The 24,110-nt window shown below is 38.9% G+C and overlaps 1 protein-coding gene across 3 annotated transcripts in view; it reads left to right on the top strand.

Moving 5' to 3' along the window:
• slc39a11 (solute carrier family 39 member 11) overlaps window positions 1–24,110 on the top strand; it is a 146,962-nt gene that overhangs the window by 104,711 nt on the left and 18,141 nt on the right. For all 3 annotated transcript variants that reach the window (XM_005807342.2, XM_005807341.2, XM_023340479.1), the window contains one exon: window positions 20,525–20,692. In XM_005807342.2, coding sequence (XP_005807399.1) covers window positions 20,525–20,692 — 168 coding nt within the window. The remainder of the gene's footprint in view (window positions 1–20,524; window positions 20,693–24,110) is intronic.

The following is a 24,110-nucleotide window of genomic DNA, read 5'->3' as shown; positions in this document are numbered from 1 at the left end:
AACCCAGTCGACAATCCCCAAGTTAAACATCGTCCTTCTCCTGAAAGTTTTCCACAGAGAAACTGTGAAAGTCTTGAATGTGTTGATCAATGCACCGCAACGAGTTTTCTTATCTGTGCTTTAAATGTGATTCATCTACATTCTGGGTTCGTTTATGTCTGATTATTTAGTTGATTAAAATTAGTCACTCGGAGGGAAAAAGAGATTATGCCCTCTGACTCTAATAGAAGTCATTCTTAAGAGGAAGCATTAGTCACAATTATTTCTAAATGCTACATGTAACAGTTCTCCAACAGGTCACACTGCATTTTATTTAAGTCAGAGGCTCAAATTTGACTCTTGTATTGCAACATTCCTTTGTTTTTAACCCTTGTGTTGTGGTTTATCGGATATTTTTGGGATCATGGGCTGCTTTGCCCTGTTTGATACAAGTCATAGCTACCAACTGATTGCCTCCACCATGACTTTGGAAAAAATGTTGGCATAAAGAAGAGTTTGTTGTTCCCCAACTTTTGTGGTTCTGTGAAATGGAACTTGGTTAACTCCAAGTTGATGCATTATATGTGATTTAGTGGAAGAAGCTTTGATGTTTTGCAGAGTTTAAGTTCACCAAAATCTACAAACTCTAGAGGCCACCTCTGAAAACACTTATAACTACCTATTTTATTAGTTCAAGCAATGCATCTAGTTTAATATGCATTAACACTCACAGTGGAAACTGTTTTTCCACTACTGCAGAAGCTAGTCTTCCTTAATAAAAACGCTCTTGGGCGTACCACCAATCAGTGCTGAGGAAAATAAATGGTCCTCCTGCATTTGTTCCTTTGCAAACGCCATGGTATTTGAGCTTCCAAAACTGCATTTTCTTTCAAATGTTTCAGATGATATGATAAAAATTTACAAATAGCCGTATTTTCCGCGAATAATCCACAATTAATAAAATGAAAATAGGCAAAAATCCGTAGTTGCTTCCATTAACCTTTTCAAGAAGCTTTACTTTGTGATTCTTTTTTCTTAATTCTCTCTCCTGAATGTTTAATATGCTGAGGCTTGTAGACTGTCAGTTGGAGCTGATTTTATCCAGCAATTTCTCTGAGCAAGACAGTTTTGACCTTGGGGGTAACATTTGCCATGACATCCACTCCAGGGAAGATTGGTGTTCTGAATGTTTTCCACTTGTGGATAATCTAAGTGCAGAAATACATACTTTAAATTGTTCATAAGTGGATTTATAACCCCTTTTAAAACCCATCAGGCGCAATTGTTTTTCTAAGGTCAACATTGATGAATTTCCTCCTTGGAATGTGTTGACACTCAGCTATTTGCTCCAAAGCATCAACTGCTCTGAAGCAAATAGCTTTACCGAGCCTCTACTTTTAGAATCTTGCACAACCAGATCAATTTTATGTTCTGATGTGTAAATACAAACCTGACTGTATGTATCAAGTCTCTTATCTGAAGCAAGAAAGTATTTCTTTATCTTCTTACTCATGGAACAACAATTTTAAAGTGACATGGTCCATTAGGAGACAAACTGTAAACAACAGGATTGTGCTACTTGGCGTTTGTGTTACTACCACAACAGTTGACCTGAAGAGAGAGGTAGAGCTGTGCTGGTGAAGCGTGACTCGGTGAAGTATGAGGACTCGTCGGAGGATGAGGATAAGGGTGATTACTGCTGCGCGCTGGAGTGGGGAAAGCGAATGATTTAAGGTCAGCAGTGCCAGAGAGAGGAATGAGTTAGTCTTGCAAGATTTAAAAGGAGAAAACACAATCATCGCGGGCGGTGGGTGGACGGGGCTGATCTGTGTCTCCTGAGCCTCACTGCAGGGTGGAGATGAGAGATGGAGGTGAGGAGGTTCAGTCCTGTGTGTGTGGAGGACATGAGGACAGCTGTTTTAATTACAAAAATACTGCAGGAAAAATTCTTACACGAGGCGCGACGCGAAGATGCGAACACACACTGCAAGTCATGTTTTAGTTTTCGAGAACAAGCCCAGCTCAGTGGGGCTCATTACCACACGCTGGTGTAGATTAGTGTACGAGTTTCATAAAATTTGCAAAATGGATGAATGAAAAATATGCCTCTGTCAAATTTTAAAGTGACCTACAAGACCTGAAATATAGTTTTGCTGAAAAATAAAGAGCTTGCATAATTTCTTACTTCGTCTATGTACTTGGCAACTGTGACTAACAGATATTAGAAGAGTCTTAATAGATGTCTTCAAATTGAGCTCACTCAATCCATCCATTATCTTTTATTTCCTTTGGAGGTAGCATCCTGAGCAAATATCCCCAGACGTCCCTCTCCCCCAGCCACTTGGGCCAGCTCCTCTGGGGAAATCCTGAGGTGTTCCCAGGCCACCTGGGAAATATTGGTCCCACCAGCATGTCTTGGGTCTGCTTCTTCCTCTTCCTCCTGTTGGAATGTGTGTGGAACACCTGACCAGGAGACATTCTTACCAAATGCCCAAGCCACCTCCACTGGCTCCTCTCAACGTGGAGAAACAGCAGCTGTACTCGGAGTCCTTCCCAGATGACCGAGCTTCTCACCGTATCTGTAAGAGAGAGCCCAGACATCCCACGAAGCAATGTCACTTCTAGTGCTTGTATCTGTGATCTCAGTCTTTTGGTCACTACTCAAAACTTTTGACCATAGATGAGGGTAGGAATGTAGATTGACCGGCAAGTCAAGAGTCTCGGCTTTTGACTTCACCACGACAGAGCAGTAGAGAATCTGTTTCATTGCAAATCCAACAATAATTCCCCTATTGATCACCCTCTCAATTTTTCCCTAATTCATAAAACAGACCCAAAAATACTTGAACTCCTTCGCTTGGGGCAGAACCTCTTCCCTCACCCGGAGAAGGCACTCTACTCAAGAACACGATTTCAGACCCTCATCCTGGCTCTACACACTCTGCTCCGAACCGCTCTGGGGAAGGCCAGAGATCCTGATCTGATTAAGCTATAGGACAGCATCATCTGCAAAGAACAGAGACGCAATCCCCTCAATCACTTCGCTCAGATTGTGTCTATAAAAGATATGAACAGAACTGGTGAAAAGGGGCAACATTGGTGGAGTCCAAACTCAGCAGAAACGAGCCTGACTTACTACCAGCAATGCTCTGTTCAGCTGTTAGTGCTGAATCTCACGCATCATCATGTTGAACACCTTTTGAACCTGGTTGTGGATTTCATTAAAGACTTACAGTTTGGGGTTTTCCTTTCCTTTTTTTTTTAGCATAAAATTTACAATTTGTATTGCTAGGCATATTGTTGCACTACTCAGGCCTTATAGCTTTCAGGCCCAGGCCCATTACCTCTGCTGCACTTCAAGTTGAGTGCAGAATTCAAAACCTGGTGTGGGATTTTGCATATTAATCACATCAAAACAGATAAATCAAAGAGAAGGAAAATGATGGCACACCCATTTCTTGGTCATACACACATTGAATAAATAATAATGTGTCTGAGATTTATTATCAAGGTCAGAGAGACCACTGGGAGAAGACTAATCATCTCAATGAAAGGCTTCAACCAAGCTGTCAATCTGACTAAAAGGCTCCTATGTCAGTCGTTTGGCAGAGAAATAACGACATGTGCGTGCGATGCGTGGCTTTCCTCCCCGTGCGTTTGTCATCTAAAGCATAGCTGCTGTCACAGGAAATCACATTCACCTCAAACGGAGATCAACAAATCAAAAACAGAGTATGGATGTGTTGCAGTTTCGTTTTCACTCCTTCGTCCCCAGTGAAATTACAGATCACAGTGATAACCGCAGCAAACACTGTCCAGTTCAATGAATGTCTGATTGCTGTATTTACCCGGTATTACCCCTAAAAAGCATTTTTGAAGAAGGTGGTCATTATTTTTCAATTGAGGAAAGCCAATTAAATTTTTTTTTCCTTTCCTTTCTTAAGCCATTGGACAGCAGTGACGCATCATGAAATCTCTTTTCAGACATGCACACCATTCATTCCAGTGCAGAGTGCTTGGTTAATTTGACTCTGACAGCTCAATGAAATGCCCAGTGAACATTTCCGAAAAAGGAATCTGTCCTAATTTTGTGTTTGATCCCACTTATCAAGTAAATAAAAGAAATAAGTCAAAGTTGTGTTAAAACCTTGTAAGGTAACACTTTATTTGAAGGGGCGTGCATAAGACTGACATGACACTGTCATAAATATAACACCTGTTATGAACATGAAGAAGTTCATGAATATTTATGACTGCTGTCATAAAGAGTCCTTTGGTAAATAATGACACTTTTTTAAAAGTTGCATTAGAAGTCAATTAAGTGTCCTATTTGCATTATAGTGTCATTGTTTACCAAATAATACAAAGATGGTGCTTTTAATGGACCTTTAATGCAACTTTTAATGCATATTTGCATTAACACTTGTGTCCATTTTGACTGTTTTTCAAATGGACACAGACGATGCTTAACCTTTCACCTTTCAAAAACGTTTATGAGGGTGAGGGGTTTTCAGAACAACTTTGCTGCAACTATGACTCAAAAATAACCTGTTTTGACTATCAGCTGTTATTTTCTGATAATATTCCTGCTAGCATATAATCATTTTTCTAGTTTGTGTTATTTGTCATATTCCCCATGTCTATTTTGAACCCATATTTTTATTGTCTGTGTAAAGCGGACAAAACCTCCGCTACTCCAAATTAAACTTTGATTGGAAGTTCAGCAGTTCGTAAGAAAGGACTGATCATTCTTTCAGATTGTTTTTTTTTTTATGGCTTTATTTCCATCATTCACTAAAACTACATGTTTATTTTTGTGTAAAATTTAGCAAAATTACAGCTTTTACCATCCCTTTGGTATTATCTTTAGCACTTTTCCCTTTGTATCCAACTCGACAGTTCAACAACCTTGGCCAGAACTGACAGTCTGCCTGTCTGAGTCAAAAGAAAAGAAAAGAACCAAGCAAAAAAGCTTTTTGTGCTGCAATTTCTCTGTCAGCCTTGTAGAGAGACAGCCAATCAGAAACACACACCTACAGAAGACTAGTTGCTTCCTTTAGTAAGATAAAAGCCCAATTTTGGTGCCAAAACTTGCTTTTGGTTGTTATGTCTTTCCCTTGTTATGTTAAAATAACAGAACTACTACAATTAAGTAGAAAGTTTCTTTAGACCCAATCCAAGATGTCTAGTTAGTCCTATAAGCCTTCATTTAATGTAAAATTCTTAAGTGTTTTTTTAATAAAAGTTTAGTGATTGGTCGTTAACCAATCACTAAACTTTCATTTTCAGACACACAATATGTCTATGGAAGTGCTTGAGATTAAAAATGTAATACTTTCTCTATATATGCATATTCATTTTTAAAAATAAAATAAAGGGCACTTCTTGTCTTTTTATCTTTTTTTGCAAATGCCCATAAAGTCCTGATGACAACTATGAATTATCAAGCTTGTCCCCAATTTCAAATAATTTCCAGATGAAAAAGCTGTACTTAAAAGAAAAGGAAAAACTCCAGCGGTTTGAATAGACGCGCCCCAGCTGACAAATTGTCCTCATGGTTGCCTGAAAATGAAAAACGACGTCAGAAACAGCCGAAGCCGAAGACTTGCCCCTACTAAGCTCTCACTGGCAAAGAAATACAAAGACCGGGGGTTAATGTATATACATATTTAGGGTGACTCAACAAATTTAACTCGTAGTAACCAGTAAAAACGTTCCAGATGCGAGCTAAAAGAAAAAAAAACTCAATTTTTTAAGTAGCGTTCCAGTAAAAAGCCACTCAGTCATCAGCGGGAGGCCTGTTTAATATTTACTAACATTCTCAAGCAATCTGACCTTGAATAGTTACTTCCTCTTGATGGACCAACACCACAAACGATTGCTCTCCTTTTTCCGCCGCTTACTGTAAGAACTGTGTTCCTTGAACTGATCTCCGCTGGTAGAAGCCATTAGCTTTTAGTGACACAAGCCTTCGCCTTGCTTACTTTCACACCTGACCTGTGTTCATATAAGCAGTGTGTGATTACAACCTTGAAGAGTCACAGTTCTTACCTAGATCCTGCTGAGTGGGGGGGATTGGTTCTTTGAACCATAGCAATGTCCGACAAGTTATGAGAAAGTTTGATGTTATGGAGGATACTAGACATCCATGTTACACTAAGTCTAAAGGATTGTCCTTTATCGCAGTCGTCATACAACTTATACATCTTTGTTTTAGCATTTTATACATGAATATTTGGAAACATGTTGTTTCAGAGCTGATCAGTCCTTTAACACTTCAAAAAATTAATGTTTGTTTTTTTTCGCAGTGGTTGAATATACAATGCCTTGAGAAAGTATTCATACTGTCTGGACTTGAAATGATATTAGTTTGACTGAGTTTATTTGTGAAAGACCAAGCATTTCAGTCCACATGTGCGTGGTGTGTTGACACATACCTCAAAGGTTTTATCTGTAATGGCAGAAATAGATTTTCAGAAGTATCGACTGGAAGAACGTTTAAATTTTGAGATCCAGATTATTCTTGTGGACACTTATTTTCTTGCAACTGTCCTTTATTCTGGACATTGTTTGTGAGCGACTCCACTGTGGAGGAGGTCCATTACATCAGCAGATGCTGAGCGTTAACAACTCAAATTAATTAATCCAAGAAAACGTGTAACTGTTGAGAATTTGAAAATTTTTTCACCTAGGCGGAGGTACACATATCTCTTAGAGCTGCAAAAACACAGCGCTTACACTCTGACACTGAATTATAATCATCTAAAGAGATGCCTCAGGTTGAGAAGGATTGCCTCCTTTGTGACGGTGAGAAAATGGTACAGAGTAGTTTGTAACGGACCTAAAAGCTTCAGAGTGTCCTGATCCTGAGGATGCAAACAGAGTTTAAATTACAATCAGCATCACGTTTACACTGGCTGTGCTTCCATTACAAATGTGCTGAAAACTTTAGAGTTCCAGTAATGTAAAAAAAAACACAATTTCACAATTGCTGTGTTTGTATTAGATAAAGTCTATTAAAATCTCGTTCAGGTGAGATGCCGCTCCATGATCCTCCAATCACTTCCTTTTGTCTTCTTCGTGGTTTGCACCTGTTGTAAAATCCGGTTGTTGATCATGCAATAATTAAAAAAAATGTGTCCATTGTAGTTTTGGGAAATAAACCAATTTCGATACAGCCAAAAAAAGAAGAAGAAAAAAACAGACACCTTATCGTAGCACAAAAATCTTGTCAAAAAGCAAAAGTTTTTTTGAAATCTGCGAGTTTCCATTTTCGATATGTCAAATTGAACAATTATACGGTCAATGCAAACGCAGCTACTGTGAAGCTGCAATTAGCAGTTTAAATTAAAATGTTAAAAAAATCTTATGACTCCTTTAAAGATGAGCAGTGATAGTATTTTCTCCCCACCCGTATAAAGCCTTTAAAAAGTGATACAAACAAATTCTGAGAAGCAAGAAACAAACCTGGTGTGTATTTCTGGCGTTGTCGTCACTGCCAAGCCAAGAGGAACAGAAACACAACCAGAAAGTAATATTTCTATTTTTTTTTACTGTTTTGTAAAAGCCATACATATCCTATTTCACAGTGCTGACATTGTCCACAAGCCATTAAAATCCAGTAAATAAAGCAAGTCCAAAATACAGATAGAAGTAGGCTGATATTATCCTGCTCTTTCCCCAACACTGCTATTATATACAATTACAATTATATACAATTATTTACAACTCCACTTGAATTCAGTTTGCAACACTAATATAGATGCTGATTGTTTTAAATTTTTATGTGGCTTAACTCCACACCAAATACCAGTGGGGGGGAAAAAAAAAGAAAACTTGATTCCAATTATCTCTTATTTTGTAGTAAACAAGCAAACATGTCTGAAAGGTTTGTAGTTTACAGCAAAATTTGGCTTCTGCTTTCAACTAACTATTGAAATATTTCACACTGACAAGTAATTGTACGTCTGACAGACGCTTTTGTCACATCACCTTTGACAACCGAAATCCCTGGCGGGTAGTTTGAAAGATTTCTTCTTTTTGTCGTGTTGCTCACCTACATACGAGGTCGCCACGGTTATGTTTTTCTTGAACATTTAACTGCACACATCAAATAAATCTGTTTTTAGTCATGTTCACTCTGCAGTCCTTCTCAATCCTTAATGTGATGGAGAGGAACTGAAAGAGTAAATATACCACGTGGTAAATTTACTTTATCTATAAAAAGACATGAATATATGCTGTTTGTGTTTGCCGGTTGAGAGGCTGATTAACTTGACTGTGTTATAACCTGACACATTTTGGTGACATTAGTTTGACTGGCTGTCAAGCAGCATTTGATTTAACCACATTCCTTTTGTTGGTTCTGCCTCCAAATGTCTGCTTCTTTTTGTTTTTTCAACAGTAAAACCAATCCTAATAGTTATGGCCTCCTTATATAGTTGCTTTAATAAATAATTTCCAGATTTTTCCACTTTTCAATGCAACACGTCATGTAAACAAACACATCTGTTAGGAAGGAATAAAAAAAAAATCAAGCAATAATCTGGTCGAATAAGTGTTTGCAACCTTTTCAAGCAACTTTTGACTTAATTATAGTCTTCAGCTCAGATATCGGGCATGAAAAGAGTACAAAGCAAATCCACTGCATCACATTTATGCTATTGTACAGTGAAGTAGTCATCAATAAATGGGAGAACTGTTTTAAATTTTCTCATTATGCCTTCGTTTAAATAGGAACACCACTTAAGATTACAAATACGCTCTTTTACCAGAGACTCCTGGCCAAGAAAGCAGCAACAAAAAAAGTTTGACATACAGAATAACTCCAGTATTCATGGGGGTTAAAGTTCTCAACCTCCCACAAAAAGACAACATTTGTAAATACTTGAGATGTTTGCATATTTTAAAGGTTCACATACCAGGTTAATCTTAATATACATTAATAAAAACTGTGGAAAAAGTCTTCACACTACTTAAGAAGTTAATATCTTACAGTCTTCTTTGTCTCCAGTCTGACAGCCAATCAGTGACAAATAAAATGATTCGCTCTCCTGGATTGGCTACTTTGGAAAAATAAACATCCAATAGCGTGTCACGTAGCATTGCGCCTGGGTTTTTCAGCTTCTCAAGCTGCATTTTTTGGCAAATAGTCAAATTTTGGGGTTACGTTTCAAACTGCGTATGCTAAACCATGAACAGGTAGGGGTCACCTGTACTGTGAAAAATGAACATAACTCCAAAAAGTACATTTTGTTTTCTGTGCGACATTCATCTGCTAGACGTCTAAACAAAGACACGCACCTTTACAAAATAGACAAGCAGGCCTGGCTTATGTCACCTAAAGCCTTGTGGGGAAAAAGCAGAATTCCAAAAACAATTTATTTTTATTTTTTTATTTTTTGCTTTACTACAGCTGTACTTTATCTGTAGTTTACCATTTGTGTTTGTTCATTTATAAATTTGGCTTGTATGACTGTAAAACGTAAGTTGAATTCTGATGTCCATATATAAATCAAGAAGTTGAAAGGATTTGGCAGTGGTTTTAATCTCAATAGCTCTCTGTCTACCTTGGCTGGGAAAATGAACTGCGTTGTAACGTTTTGTCCCTCAGATGATGAAATGCACAGACATTCTGAAAAGATTAATGCTGTGGTATATCTCTTATTTTGCCAAACTGATTAGGTGACAGTATTTATACTGTATGTGTGTAATTACAGTGTTGAAATTTGGACTTTAAAAAGCAATAATAAAGTGCATTAGGGATTTTTTAAAATTAGCTATTAAGAAATGCCAATAGCAGCGACATAAGAGCATCAAACGTTCAATTTTCTGGTCATCCTCAGTTGTAGCTTTATTCTTAATCGTTTTAAATACTTTTGAGTGTTTCTCACATTGTGGTATAATCATGTCTTTATCTATATCGTCAAAGCAGTTTTACAGTTTACAGTAGGTTCATTGAATCCATGTTGACGTTGAATTTGTTGAAGTTCTGATGTTTTCTTAAAGTTGCCCAACACATCCAGTCCTTATAGAGCGAAAGGGAGGAAAACCTCCTGATTCCTTTACCTCAACATTTTTTTTCTTTTTGTTTGTTTCTTCTAGACTCTCTACAGGTTGGCTGTAGGATGCTTCTTTGGCACGAGGTTAATGATTGGAACATCAGTTTTCAATAAACTTGTCTCCTTCAGCGGACATTGTTTTAATGCGCCTTGGTTTGCTAACTTCTAGGTTGACGTTAGCATGTTAGCCTTCTGTGTCGACATAACCCATTGTTCCAGTCAATCGAGTATGGACAAATCTTGCTAAAGAACTCCTGCTCATGAATTTATTGCAAAATTTAAGAATGTTGAATTGCAGTAAAGCAGAACATATGACATATGAGTTGCAACAGTCAATACATTCTCTCTTTGAACATGAACATCATTGCAAAGCTTGAAAAGCATATAGATTATTAGTGAACCCAGTCTCTAAAATGCATAGATAAGCTGTGGTTTTTCAAATTTTGGTCGCAAACATGGCTGCAACGCTCTCTGGAGGCGTCACTGTGCACCAACATCATGTAGTGTAAAATTGTTGTTCCTCTTAGACACTCAGTGTTTCAAAAATATCAAAGACTTTAGTCCAAATTGGGATGGTACATAGCTAGTGCATAAAGATATTCATGTGGAACAGTATTTTAACAAGTTGTAATATTCTTTTAAAAAGTTTTATTTCATGACAAATCTTCTGTTCCCTTTACAAAATCTCACTTTTGTTTTCCAAATTGTAACAGTGTTTCCAGAAATTTAATTACCAGTGGACAAATAAAAAATAATCTTGTATGAAAGTCTGACCTCCTAGTACAGCTGCATACTGTACCATATCCTTATTTATCTATCTATCTATTTATTTATTGAATGCCAGTCCTTACTATTACAGTCTCAGTTGGTTTTTACTGTATTTTCTTTTCTTATTATCTTAAATGTACTCGACATGAGGATGTTTGCACATAGCTGCTTTATAACATTAGTTAAATTTGTATTGGTAGTAATTGAAGATTGGCTAATCGCACACAATAAAGTGAACACGAGTCAGAAAAACAGCTTCCCCACAGCCATCATTAGCAGTGAGCAATACAGCAATGTGTCCACAGGGTGTGTGCACACACAGCCATTTGTTACGGCCTAATGGTTTGGGAAGTTCAATTGGAGAGAAATGGACTGAGGGTTTTTGTCCTTTGAAAGCATCCTCTGATTGAGGGTGTAACCAGAGGGCCCTCCAGCAAGAGTCCAGATCAGTTGACCTTTCCAGGCCAGATAATTCCTATTTACTGCCGCCTACATGGCCCAGCTTACACAGTTGGAACGCTCTCACCGAGGTCAATTGCTCGTGTTCGAGAATGTGTGTGATAGAGACAAGTGGAGGGATGGGCAGAGGAGGGAGCGAGAGAAAACAGAGGAGGGTTAACAGTTTGGACGTCAACAATGAATCCGTGTCTTACATTGTTACGGCCAGCGAAGTAAAACAACTAATTAAAACGTTTATATCAGCTGCGATTTCCAAAACGGTTACGACAGGCTTCCATTTTAACAAAATTATAAGCATTCTTCTAGGCAAAGAAGATAAAGAATATCAGCAGTTCTGCAACTCACTGCCACGATTGTCTTTTTCTCAGCAGTAATATATTGATATACATGCTAGTTTATCAACTTGAAACACTTGAACATGTTAATCTTTAATAGCAGAAACGGGGCCTGGAGTTTGAGATTTGGACTCAAGATTCACTTAAATTGCAATTACCTTATAAAATTAATTAAAATGTCTAGTTGAATCATTACAGATTTCACGTTTTGACCTCGGGGACACAAGATACTGGAATGAATCTTCAAGGGTAACACAAAAAAGTCAGCAGAACAGGAAAAGAAACAAAGGAGCAGAACATAGGTTGGGAAAGGGACAATAAAAGTATTGAGAGAGGCACAAAACACAAGTTTGACAGAATTGGCATAAAAAAATTCTTCTTTTTAGGAGTTAATGTAGTAGTAGATAAAAGTGGAACAATCCTTGCTTTTTAGAAGTCAGTGGGTGATGTGTAATGATGAACTGCTTATTGGCAGTACATTTCATGAAGGCAGCAGAGAAATCACTGAGTAAATTACTCTCTCTGTTGCTTCTGCATTCACATAATGGAGTCATCTCATTTGGAATGACACATGCAAATATTCCATCATTGAACTATTATTAGCCATTAATCATGACGCTCAGAATGGATGTAGCAATTTGTTTGAAAGATGTTTTTTCCCCCAATCTTAGAATTTGTTTTCCTTTGTGTAATTCTCCAAAAAGGCTTAGCGCAAATTAGGTTGTGTTCAAGACGCTAAAAGTTATTGAAATGCAGATTACGGATCAGTATCTGTATTTGTATTCATTTGTATTCTATTTGCAAGAGTGTGAGAAATGTAGCTGGCTGTGCATTTATATTTGATGGCATTGATGCAAGTTGGGTCGGGCAGAGAGCATCTTTAAAACCCTGTTTATCATTTAAATGGTTTTCTCAAAGTCTTGCTGTTTGTTTTGAGTCCAGTGTCTGACACTAACTCTTCAGTGCCCAATAGAAACTGAAGTGATTAAAAGACAAATGCATTTTTCATATCATTGAAAAATGTAAAGGTTCTTGAAGGGCATATCAATGGGGGTTTTTCTGTAATGTGACTTTTTACTCTGAGGTTGGTAGAACACATTACTGTAGCTACATACATTGTCAGAGAGCATTTTCGTACTGGATTAACTTTATGCTTACAAACAACACCAATTAGCTTAGTGATCTGGCTGTTTTATCCATGCATGAGATGTGTCAGTGTCTTGTCCTAATTTCTCAGCTCTGGGTTTTTCCCTTCAATAGTTTTATAATCCAATTGGAGTCCCAATCAAAGCAAAAAGTCAACAAAGTTAATTGGACTTCCCTACATCCGTCTACATGCACTGAAATCCTTAATGTTTCTCACATAGATGAATGACCCTCGCAGCAAACATGCTGTGTCTTAAAATACTAATACATTTTCAAAAATCTGCACAGAATTCATGTTGTAACACCTGGCTACACGTTTTCCTTCAGGATTGCTTTTCTTTTTTTCAAAAATTGTGTAGCTGAGTGTGTCTTTAGGCTGAATACTAATGCCTCTCAAAACAAATCAATTTTTCAAACAATTGACACCCTAGAGATAGCCATAGAAAGTCGACTTACATCACTCACACTGAGCTTCTAAGCCAAATTAATGTCCATAATATAGCAGAGCAAAGCTCAGTTTTGCCTTTTAAAGAAGAAAACTGTTAATTCCACTGCTAAATGGCTTTTCTCAAGGGTTGGGTCAAACAAGCTTTTCAGCCACAGGAGGTTCGTCATTCTGAGTCATGCTGTTCTTGCTGCAAGGTGAAGACATAGAACGATGAAAGAAATCAGAACATAAAGGGTATAAGTTGAATATTAATGGAAAGGATTTGAAACCCTCTCTGATTTAACACCTGCAGCTACCTGGCAAACTGCAGCATGAAATTGCACATTCGGAGCAGTTTGTCAATGGAGCTTTCAGCAGATAAAGCAAATGAAATGCAGAGTGGAGGAAACATATTGGACTTCTACACAACCTGAATGGTGATGTTTCTTTGAATATAGCGTTCCTCACAATAACAGCGACGGCTGGTAAAGATGTGCAAAAAGGCATAAAATTCATCTTTATCACAGCTGTATTAGCTCACAGTAAAAATTAAAAAGGAATCACGTCTACAAAAATGTCTCGGATATTGGCATCCCTAATAGTAAAATAAATCAATGCAACCGTTCTTGTAATTAATCATTTAGTTATTTCCTGAAATATAGCTATGACCCTCAGTACAATGTCCCTCATCCACTTTTCAAAATGAGAAAAACAAGAAAATACAACCTTCAAGTAAAGCAAATGCTCTTCATAAGTCAATAAATAACTTATGAAAGATATTTGCCTAAACTTGCCCAACAGTCAGAAAAGCTGAAACGTTTTAAACATCGGGAACTGTAGCAAGGATTGGTGTTATGAGAGTCACCAAGATTCTGTAAAGATCATTAAACACTTTAAAAATACCAACCAAGAGTAAATTTGGGAGAAACAGCCACAACAACCAAGGTTTTCTGAGTATTCTGGTATAATAAATAAAGGCGCATAATAATGAATTAATTTATAATCAAATTAATTTGATTGTTTCTATGAATAAATTGGCAACTATAAGGGCGCATAGCCAATGCAGTGTACTATAAGCCTGGCGGGCCACCATGCTTTACTTGCCCCCCACCAGGCTAAACATTGTTTGCTTATTGTAAATAAAGTTTTTTATGCACCAGTAACAGTGACTGTAAAGAGGAATTAAGCTAGGTTAATAGTTTGTAGTTGATGCGTTGTACTGGGCAAGACGGGGTGCGCACCAATTGCTCCGTCCTTAAACCTGCCTGTTGGCTTCAAACACCATTTCCAAATTATGATGCCTGCTTGTTCACCTCCGAATTTTTTTTACATCTAAATTTTTTTTAATACAAAAACAAGGTGTGTCGCTGGTAGACTTCTCTAGCAAATAGATTCTTTTGATGCATCAAAGAGGGATGTCATCACTGCTGATGTCATTGTTACCAATGGAACTGAACATTCTAATGACGCATTCACACCAAACACGTTTTGAGCGTCAGGTGAGTCTGGTTTACATTCAAAGTCTATGTGGAAAGTTGAACGCCATGGACTCTCTTGACGCGTCAAACGGCCACATCGGCCCTCAACGCGCCTCCACATAGACGTTGAATGTAAATCAGATGCGCCTGACTCTCAAATCGTGTTTGGTGTGAACGCACCATTATATTCCAGTGTCATATTAGTTCCATCATATTAGGACCAAAGCCTGGTCCTAATATGATGGACTCATTGCTTTGAGTCAGGGGTAACATTTAGAGGTAAAATGTGAATTAAGTTTTAGATAGGGTTAGGATTAGGGAAAATGTCTGTGTTAAGCAAAATCACAGCAACTAAAATGAAGGGAAATGAATGCAAAGCTCTAATATGGGTCGAAATAGTTTTGACAAATCTGTATAGCATTTTGTTTTCTAAATCATTCTATAAATAATGATGATATAATGTTAGGTTGTATTTCTGCCAATTGCATAGCTGCAGTACATTAGTAGTCTAATGTGTTGAATGTGCTGAGACACATTCAACACATTAGAAACCAATCAGAACCAAAAGTTTATCTTTTGGTTCTGGTTGTTTCTGGACAGCAGCAGAGTCAGAGGAATTTTCAGATTCTCAGTTTCATATTTTACTGTCAGACACTTTTAACAAATATTCATCCATCATCATCCAACACATGTATCCTTGCACACACACATTCACACCTTATGACAGTGTTTCTCAATTCCAGTCCTCACGCCCTCCCTGCCTGCATGTTTTAGGTGTTTCCCTTCTGCCACACGCATGGATTGAATAATGGGTGATTAACAGGCTTCTACAGCACTTGATGGTCACGCAATCATTTGAATCAGCTGTTCTGGTATAGAGGCACATCTAAAACATGCAGAGCAGGGGGGCCTGAGGACTGGAATTGAGAAGCGCTGCCTTAGGACAATTTAGAGAGACCAATTAATTTTTTAGAAATTCTACCAGCTGCAGTTTTTATAGATAGGAAAGTTTTAATAATGTTTATTTTGGTGTTTTTAACTCTGAAATTGATCTTGTGTTTTCTCCATTGACTTTGGAGTTAGGAATATTATTTGCCTGTGTCTGTTTTGATTTCCTAAATTTAAGTAAAACATTGAATTTTCATAATGCCCAGTGTTGGCAAAACCTGGGTTTGGATTGTTATCGAGGTTAGTACCACTTGGGTGTGGGTCGGCGTAAAGGCCGAGCTGGGCTTAGACTGGCCTTCAGGCCAACGCCAACACGAAGCCCCTCCATGCAACCAGTAGAGGTTGGTCGCATGGACCTCGATGTTTGATTGGAGGACCATCTTTCCTCGGATGTCCCTGTTGGATTGGAGGTCCATCTTTCCTCAGACCTCCCTGGTTGATTGGAGGTCCGTCTTTCCTCGGGCCTCCCTGGTTGATTGGAGGTCCATCTTTCCTCGGACCTCCCCGTTTGATTGGAGGTCCATCTTTCCTCGGACCTCCCCGTTTGATTGTAGGTCCACCTTTCCTCGGACCTCCCCGGTTGATTGGAGGTCTGCTTCTCCTCGGACCTCCCCGTTTGATTGGAGGTCCATCTTTCCTCAGACCTCCCTGTTGGATTGGAGGTCCACCTTTCCACGGACCTCCCCGGTTGATTGGAGATCTGCTTCTCCTCGGACCTCCCTGGTTGATTGGAGGTCCATCTTTCCTCGGACCTCCCTGATGGATTGGAGGTCCGTCTTTCCTCGGACCTCCCCGTTTGATTGGAGGTCCATCTTTCCTCGGACCTCCCCATTTGATTGGAGGTCCACCTTTCCCCGGACCTCCCCGGTTGATTGGAGATCTGCTTCTCCTCGGACCTCCCTGGTTGATTGGAGGTCCATCTTTCCTCGGACCTCCCTGATGGATTGGAGGTCCGTCTTTCCTCAGACCTCCCTGGTAGATTGGAGGTCTGCTTCTCCTCGGACCTCCCCGATGGATTGGAGGTCCGTCTTTCCTCGGACCTCCCCAGTTGATTGGAGGTCTGCTTCTCCTCGGACCTCCCTGGTTGATTGGAGGTCCATCTTTCCTCGGACCTCCCCGGTTGATTGGAGGTCCATCTTTCCTCGGACCTCCCCGGTTGATTGGAGGTCCATCTTTCCTCGGACCTCCCCGTTTGATTGGAGGTCCATCTTTCCTCGGACCTCCCCGGTTGATTGGAGGTCTGCTTCTCCTCGGACCTCCCCGGTTGATTGGAGGTCTGCTTCTCCTCGGACCTCCCCGGTTGATTGGAGGTCTGCTTCTCCTCGGACCTCCCCGGTTGATTGGAGGTCCGTCTTTCCTTGGACCTCCCTGATGGATTGGAGGTCCGTCTTTCCTCAGACCTCCCTGGTAGATTGGAGGTCTGCTTCTCCTCGGACCTCCCCGATGGATTGGAGGTCCATCTTTCCTCGGACCTCCCTGATGGATTGGAGGTCTGTCTTTCCTTGGTCTCCTTTGTTTGCAGGGAGTCTTCTTTTTGCAGGGGGACCTCTGGTTGGGTGGAGACTCTCGGATGGTTGTTTTCCAGAGCAAGTTTCAACTTTATTTTCAGGTCTGCAACCTGACCCTGCAATGATTTCACTTTTTCCTCCTGTTCTTTGATTTTGGAAGCTTGCTCAGTGTGAGTTTTGATCTGTTCCTCAAATTTAAGTCTCTCTTTGTATCCTTCAATCATTACTTCAATCAGACCTTTATTGCGGGATTCATATTTTTCTGCCTCCCTCTTGAAGTGATCCAGCTGTTGAAGAATGCTCTTTGATTCACCTTCACGTTTCACTTGCAGATGACGTTCTCTTTCCAACATTTTTTGGAGTTTTTGAATCTCCTCCTGCTGTGATTTCACTTCAGCCTGACATGCAATCCTTTTGTCTCTTTCCTCACGGAGTTCAAAAATCTTACTCTGCAGTTCTTCTTTAAGATCGTCTACCTGCTTTGTGAGATTGATGACGTGTTGGCTAGTCTCTTCCTCGTCTTCCACTAAGGGGGTGATCTGGAAGCCAGCAGAAGGAGTTGTTTTCTGCTCGACTTCCAATGATCTTGGGCTCTCAAAGTCGCCGGACGGACTTGGTTCACCCTGGAACTCCGATGATTCATCTTCCGGCTCGCTGTCGTCGTCAAAAACAAGGATTTCGTCGTAGTCGACTTGGATGTTTTGCTCCATCATTTCGATCCATGAAAGCTCAGCTGGAAAAGCTTCATGTTCACAAGTATTCTGTTGTTGCTTCATATCTATATTCTGGTAAATTATTTCTTCTCTGAAAGGATTAATTTCGAAAGTGCTCTGAAGAGTGATCTGTCGCGATAGAACTGTGGAACAGGTCTGAGAAAACACTGTCTGTGAGCTACAGTCAAGAGAGAGATTCCTTTGTGATATCATAGAGTTATGACATCACTGCTGATGTCATTGTTACCAATGGAACTGAATATTCTAATGATGCATTAATATCAAACTCCTATAGAGGGTCAGGTGAGTCTGGTTTACATTCAAAGTCTATGTGGAGTGTTGGACGCCATGGACTCGTTTGATGTCAAATGCTCCCAACGGCTGCTAGGCGCTCCAAACGCGCCTCCACATAGATGTTGAATGTAAATCAGATGCGCCTGACTCTCAAAACGTGTTTGGTGTGAACGCACCATTATATGTCCAGTGTCATATTAGTTCCATTATATTAGGACCAAAGCCTGGTCCTAATATGATGGACTCATTGCTTTGAGTCAGAGGTAACATTTAGAGGTAAGATGTGAATTAAGTTTTAGATAGGGTTAGGATTAGGGAAAATGTCTGTGTTAAGCAAAATCACAGCAACTAAAATGAAGGGAAATGAATGCAAAGTTCTAATATGGGTCGAAATAGTTTTGATAAATCTGTATAGCATTTTGTTTTCTAGATCATTCTATAAATGATGATATAATGTTAGGTTGTATTTCTGCCAATTGCATAGCTGCAGTACATTAGTAGTCTAATGTGTTGAATGTGCTGAGACACATTAAACACATTAGAAACCAATCAGAACCAAAAGTTTGTCTTTTGGTTCTGATTGGTTGTTTCTGGACAGCAGCAGAGTCAGAGGAATTTTCAGATTCTCAGTTTCATATTTTACTGTCAGACACTTTTAACAAATATTCATCCAACCATCATCTAACACACTTATCCTTGCGCACACACATTCACACTTAGGACAATTTAGAGAGACCAATTAATGTTTAAGAAATTCTATCTGCTGCAGTTTTTATATATATAGGAAAGTTTTAATATTTATTTTGATGTTTTTAACTCTGAAATTGATCTTGTGTTTTATCCATTGACTTTGGAGTTATGAATATTATTTGCCTGTGTCTGTTTTGATTTCCTAAATTTGTGTAAAGGATATAAATACACTGCTGTTTAAACAAAACAGCGGTGTATTCATTTGGCACTTGTACATATCAGCCCAACAAGGCCATACTGGATATTTTGGAGACGAATACTTGTGCTGTTACGCCATTTTTGGTCGGAAGGTTGCTGGGAACTCTTCGAAACACACAATTTTAAATCAAGATCTTTTGAACTATGCAAGAAAAGAATGATAGTGATCCAAAATAAAGTCAACATTCCTCCTATTGAACACCTGAGCTGAAGAGAGGACAGAATGAGAGACGACACAAGAGTCTAGACAATCTATAAAGAATAGGCAAGGTCTCAATCTGAATGTGATCGAGAAAGATTTTCACCAATCCACTACAGAGCAACAAATGACAAACAAGAGGAACCTTTATAAACGTCCACTTAGAGTTTAAAGTAGTTTACAACCTCTAGTTAACTAAACATCGCTCCACCAATGCATAGAAATTATGCAAGGTCCAGACTGAAAAGCTCCAACCAGGATTTGATCACAGTACCTTGTTGCTGCAGAACCATCCATTTGACATTAAATGTACTCAATTCAACATTGTGCAACTGTGCTACAGTCATGAGAGGTTAATTTATTTTAAACCTACCAGGGCTTAAAATATTGTCAATATAAGCCATTGTCAAATCTGCTCTTTCAGTAATTGCAGAGGCCAATGCGTATTTCCTAAATGTATGTAAAGCCCATTTTCATGTTCACTGATTTGAAATGCAGATTTCTCCATGTAATTGTAACTCCTTTGGGACTTTCACTGTCATACAGCGGCTTTCTGGATCTGCCAGGCAATCCAATTAGAGCCGAAAGGCGGCTTTTACTCAGAAAGCGCTAATATTTACGTGTGATCCGACAGTATTAAGAAACAATCCTCAATAGCTTCGTGAGGGCCTCATGGCGATCTTTTGAAGCCGGGGTCGGATATGTAAATATCGTCGTCGTCTTCCCAATTGTCAATCATAATCTTTTTGTGTGTGAAGAAAGGAGAAAAATGGCCCTGCAAGAGGAGTTGACTCTCCACACAGCTGCCCATTCACTGCATGAAGTGGGCCTGCTCATTTGATTTTCCACTCTGGAGCCTAATAGACATTGTCGGTGGCAGCTGGCAGTGTGCAGCTTTCAGGCATTGTTCCACCAGCTGACAAGCACTCCTGTTGGGAGTAAACTGAAGGCGTTAATTTGAGGCATGCTGAAGCCCTTCAGGGTTTTTCTAACCTTTATTCGGGGCCGCTTCACTCAGAGGAGAGCTTTTGGTTTTGGAAAAGTCTTGTCACACTTGTCCATTTTCACACCAGGAAGCTGCCCGATTCAGCTACAGTCTCATCTACTCCATAACAGAGTTACTTGTTTGTTAGTGTTACTTGTTTTTGGGAGATGGAGCATTGAGAAAGTTAGGTTTTAGATGCATGCTTCAGGTAATCCATTTGTGAAAACGTTGCTTAATGTTTGTGTTACTTTATCTTTCTGTGCTTTTTTTTCACAGATAAATCTGAATATGGAGAGGCCTACCAAAGAAGAAGAGGACCCAATTCAGGCCAATTTGATGGACAAGAAGCAGGAAGTAAAACACCAGAAGGAGTTGGCCAAACAAGCAACAGCTGGCGGCGAATTCTCCTACTTATCCTTGCCATCACCATTCATAATATACCAGGTAAGAGGGAGCGACAAGAAATAAAGGTTTGGAACGTAAGAACAGCTGAAATACCAGAATAAATTGCAGTACTGTGTTGCATAACAATTTGTGTCAAACCAACTCGATTTGGAAACAAGGTTTTCCCAAATCGCATCAGTTTCTAATGACACAATTATTGGAAATTAATTGCCATTGTAAAAAAAATTTCTTCTGTAATTTCTAAATCTTAAATCTTTAGTAATGTGCAAATATGTAATGAGTTCTACAGTGGACCCCCCACCTATTTGCAGTTCAATATTCACAGATATTTTCTAACGCGCATCTAAACTTTTTCAACAGAAACGCAGCTTGAGAAGCTGAAATACCAAATTCAGTGCTACTGGATACACTATTGGCTGGTATGTGCAAAGCAGCCAATCCAGAAGTGCCAATTATTTTTCCTGGGTGCTGATTGGCTATGCCCCCAAATTTGGAGATAAAGACGTCTGTAGATATTAGCTTCTGCGCTACGGCTAAGACAATTTGTACTGTGCGTGTTGATGTATATTACAGTGTATTTGATGTTTGAATTATTAAAACAGGCAATGATAACTAACTTTTACTGTTATTATAGAGACATTTAAAAGCCAAAAACTTATTCTGTTCTTGGCTAGTGGTTGGCTAATGACTCTGCAGTCAAGCCTCCATTTTCAAGCACGCCGTATGTCATGCTTCCTCACTTGGTCAGCTCAGTCAGTTGACATCTTCCTCAGTAGTTGGTCATGCAAGTTGGTCTTCACAACAGAAGTTGTCTGTTATCTTCCATGCATCATTCAACGTTATCTTTATCTTATGAAAAACCTGGATTGTAGCACATGAAGTCAAAAATAAGCACTATTTTTATAGAGGAAGAAAAGGCTTTGGGAACAGATGTGCAGCCATTGTCAAATCTGCTCTTTTTTTTTCCAATTCAACTGTAAAATGCAGTAGGCCTTTTAACGATAATAGATTGTGGTTTGCTGATTGGTGTAGTCTCAGAAGTTGCAGTTCCAGTATTCTATAAAGTGCTATCGCAGTGTAACAAAGGCATGGGTTATTATCTGCCAACTGCTGTACATTTTAGTACTAAACAGAAATACAAAAGACTCAAAACTGAAATATGCTTTGAGATTTATAAGAAAAGAAAAACTTTGGCAGTATTAGTAGTAGAAAAACGGTTCCAATTGCTTTGGCTGATGAAAGTCTGCTCTCTTGTTTCTGTACGAGGCACAAGCAAGCTGGACTGGAAGCGCTATTGGGAACATACAGGGTTAAACGTAACTAAATGGAACAGGAGCTCGACAGAGCAACCGAGGGTTTTCTGAGACGGACTGACAAGGAGGTTGATGGGAGGGCTCAGGGTGCTCTTGAGAAATTAAAGGAGAGACAACAGAAGTTACAGGTCTGTAAGTTTACTGTTTTCACCAAAGGGAAGTTTTAAGCTGTAGCCACAAGTTCTTTAATTTTTTGACGCCGTCTATACTGATGCATTATACCAGAAGTTTCATTAGCGTTACAAAACGTGTGTAGTTTGTTGTTAGCTTTCTATGGAACAAATACCAAAATATTAGTGCTTTTATATCCCTTTTAATTAAGCCTCTTTGTTTTGTAAGAAGGTTTTCCTGCAAAGTGGTGTCCCATTATTGTTGTGATGTATTATATAATTTATAATATTCAAGAAGTTATTATTGACCCTGCAGATGAATGTGAGTGATTCAGTCTCAATACCTTGTATTTAGCTTTCAGACTCTTATTTTGAATTTGAAATGAAGTAGTTCCTTAGTAATTTTCCACTTGTCTTGAAGTAGTTGGTGAGTAAAAGGACTTGGGGTGACGATATTTTTTGTTTTTTTTGTCACTTATCTAGCAGCATTTATGTTATTTACAAGAAAAAATAACGTGGACAGAGCTAGATAATTGTGGTAGGCTAACTGTTAGCTACCTACAGTGCTAAAGCTGGTTAATGCTTTGGATCAAGCTAATAGACTATTTCACTTTACTTTTAGTCTGACCTGCAGTTTATTAGAATTTATTAAAATCTAAAATACTTTAAATTATCAAACTTAATTTGAGATCCATGCAACCTTTTTTCTATTTGTTAAAACACAAATTGAGCCATTTCCAAGGCATTTTTAGCATTAAAGTCACTCCTCCACTAGGTGAACATAAACTACTTGATACATATGAATTAGTTAAACCTGGACTAAGATATCCTACACTTAGGGATTTTTTCTAGGCAGTAAAAACGTCTCTCTGTCTTGGCAAACAAAAAAATGGCGTTCTTATATTTCCCCAAATATTTTCTCAAGAATTATCTCGTTAGCTTAGTTAGCATGCTATATTAAAACTCTTAAATTTCACTACTTTCTTACTTCTGTGAATTTATGTTTTTTATGATATCTTAATATTATTTGCAATAAAACCTGAATTGACATTGTTTTGTTATCCAGCCCTAAGGAGTCACCAGAACCATGTGTGTCTGGCGTTCTCTACTATCCCCAGTTGCTCTGAGAGCCTTTTCAACAAAAGGCCTCAAAGTACACAAACTTTAACAAAAACAAGTATTGGAAATGGCTACAAAGAAATTTACAGTCATCTGTTTATTTGCACAGTCATAGTTTAATGAATTCACAGTAAGAGTAAGAGGGTTAATGTTGGAGTTCATTCGTTTTTGTCTCTGTGCTCCACCCGGTCCGTTAGCCAGTTTCAGAACCCGACCAGAACCCCTCAGTGTAAATTACCTTGAGAAGTAATGAGATTTGGTTATATATAAAAACAGGCTTTAATGCCGAAAAATTATCAAAGGTTCCAAGCCATACATGTCATACAAGTGGAACAGATACAGAGTTACATTTCTCCGTCCAGCGCTGGCGCCACACTTAGCTACCTTAGTGATAGAACCAAGTGAGGCCAAGACTGTAACACAAGTTTAGCTTTTTATTCTTCTCTGCAAGCTGTACCCTCCCTAAAGGGTAGTTTAATCCGTTTCAGTCTCTTTATCTATGACTGCCGGCAGTCACACATATACATAGTTATGTAAACTGCAGTGTGTGTGTGTAAGCAATTAAAAGAGGCTAAAAGAGATGCAGGAAAAGATAGAACCTACAACATTAATTTAACAACAAAAACTCCCCACCACATTAGTTTATTCTATTTTGAGTCTAAACAGAAGTGAAAAAACCAGAACTGACCTTTTCTAACAATAAATGCAAGATAGACTTCACTCCGTCAGTTCTAACAAGCTAGAGCACCTTTCCATTTCGATCATTTTTCTTTGTTCTTTTTACTTTGACGCAACCAATGCACCTGCCTCTGTTTGGCAGTAAAAGATGCCAAAGAGAAGCAATTAACTCCAGGGTCACCGACCCAATAAACACCCATCAGTAGAGTTTTTGCTGTGGTTATGTGAGCCTTTTAA

The sequence above is a fragment of the Xiphophorus maculatus genome, chromosome 10, assembly GCF_002775205.1.
Source record: "Xiphophorus maculatus strain JP 163 A chromosome 10, X_maculatus-5.0-male, whole genome shotgun sequence".
Lineage (NCBI taxonomy): Eukaryota > Metazoa > Chordata > Actinopteri > Cyprinodontiformes > Poeciliidae > Xiphophorus > Xiphophorus maculatus.
Note: the sequence above shows the minus strand (reverse complement) of the source record. Positions and strands in the feature narration are given on the sequence as shown.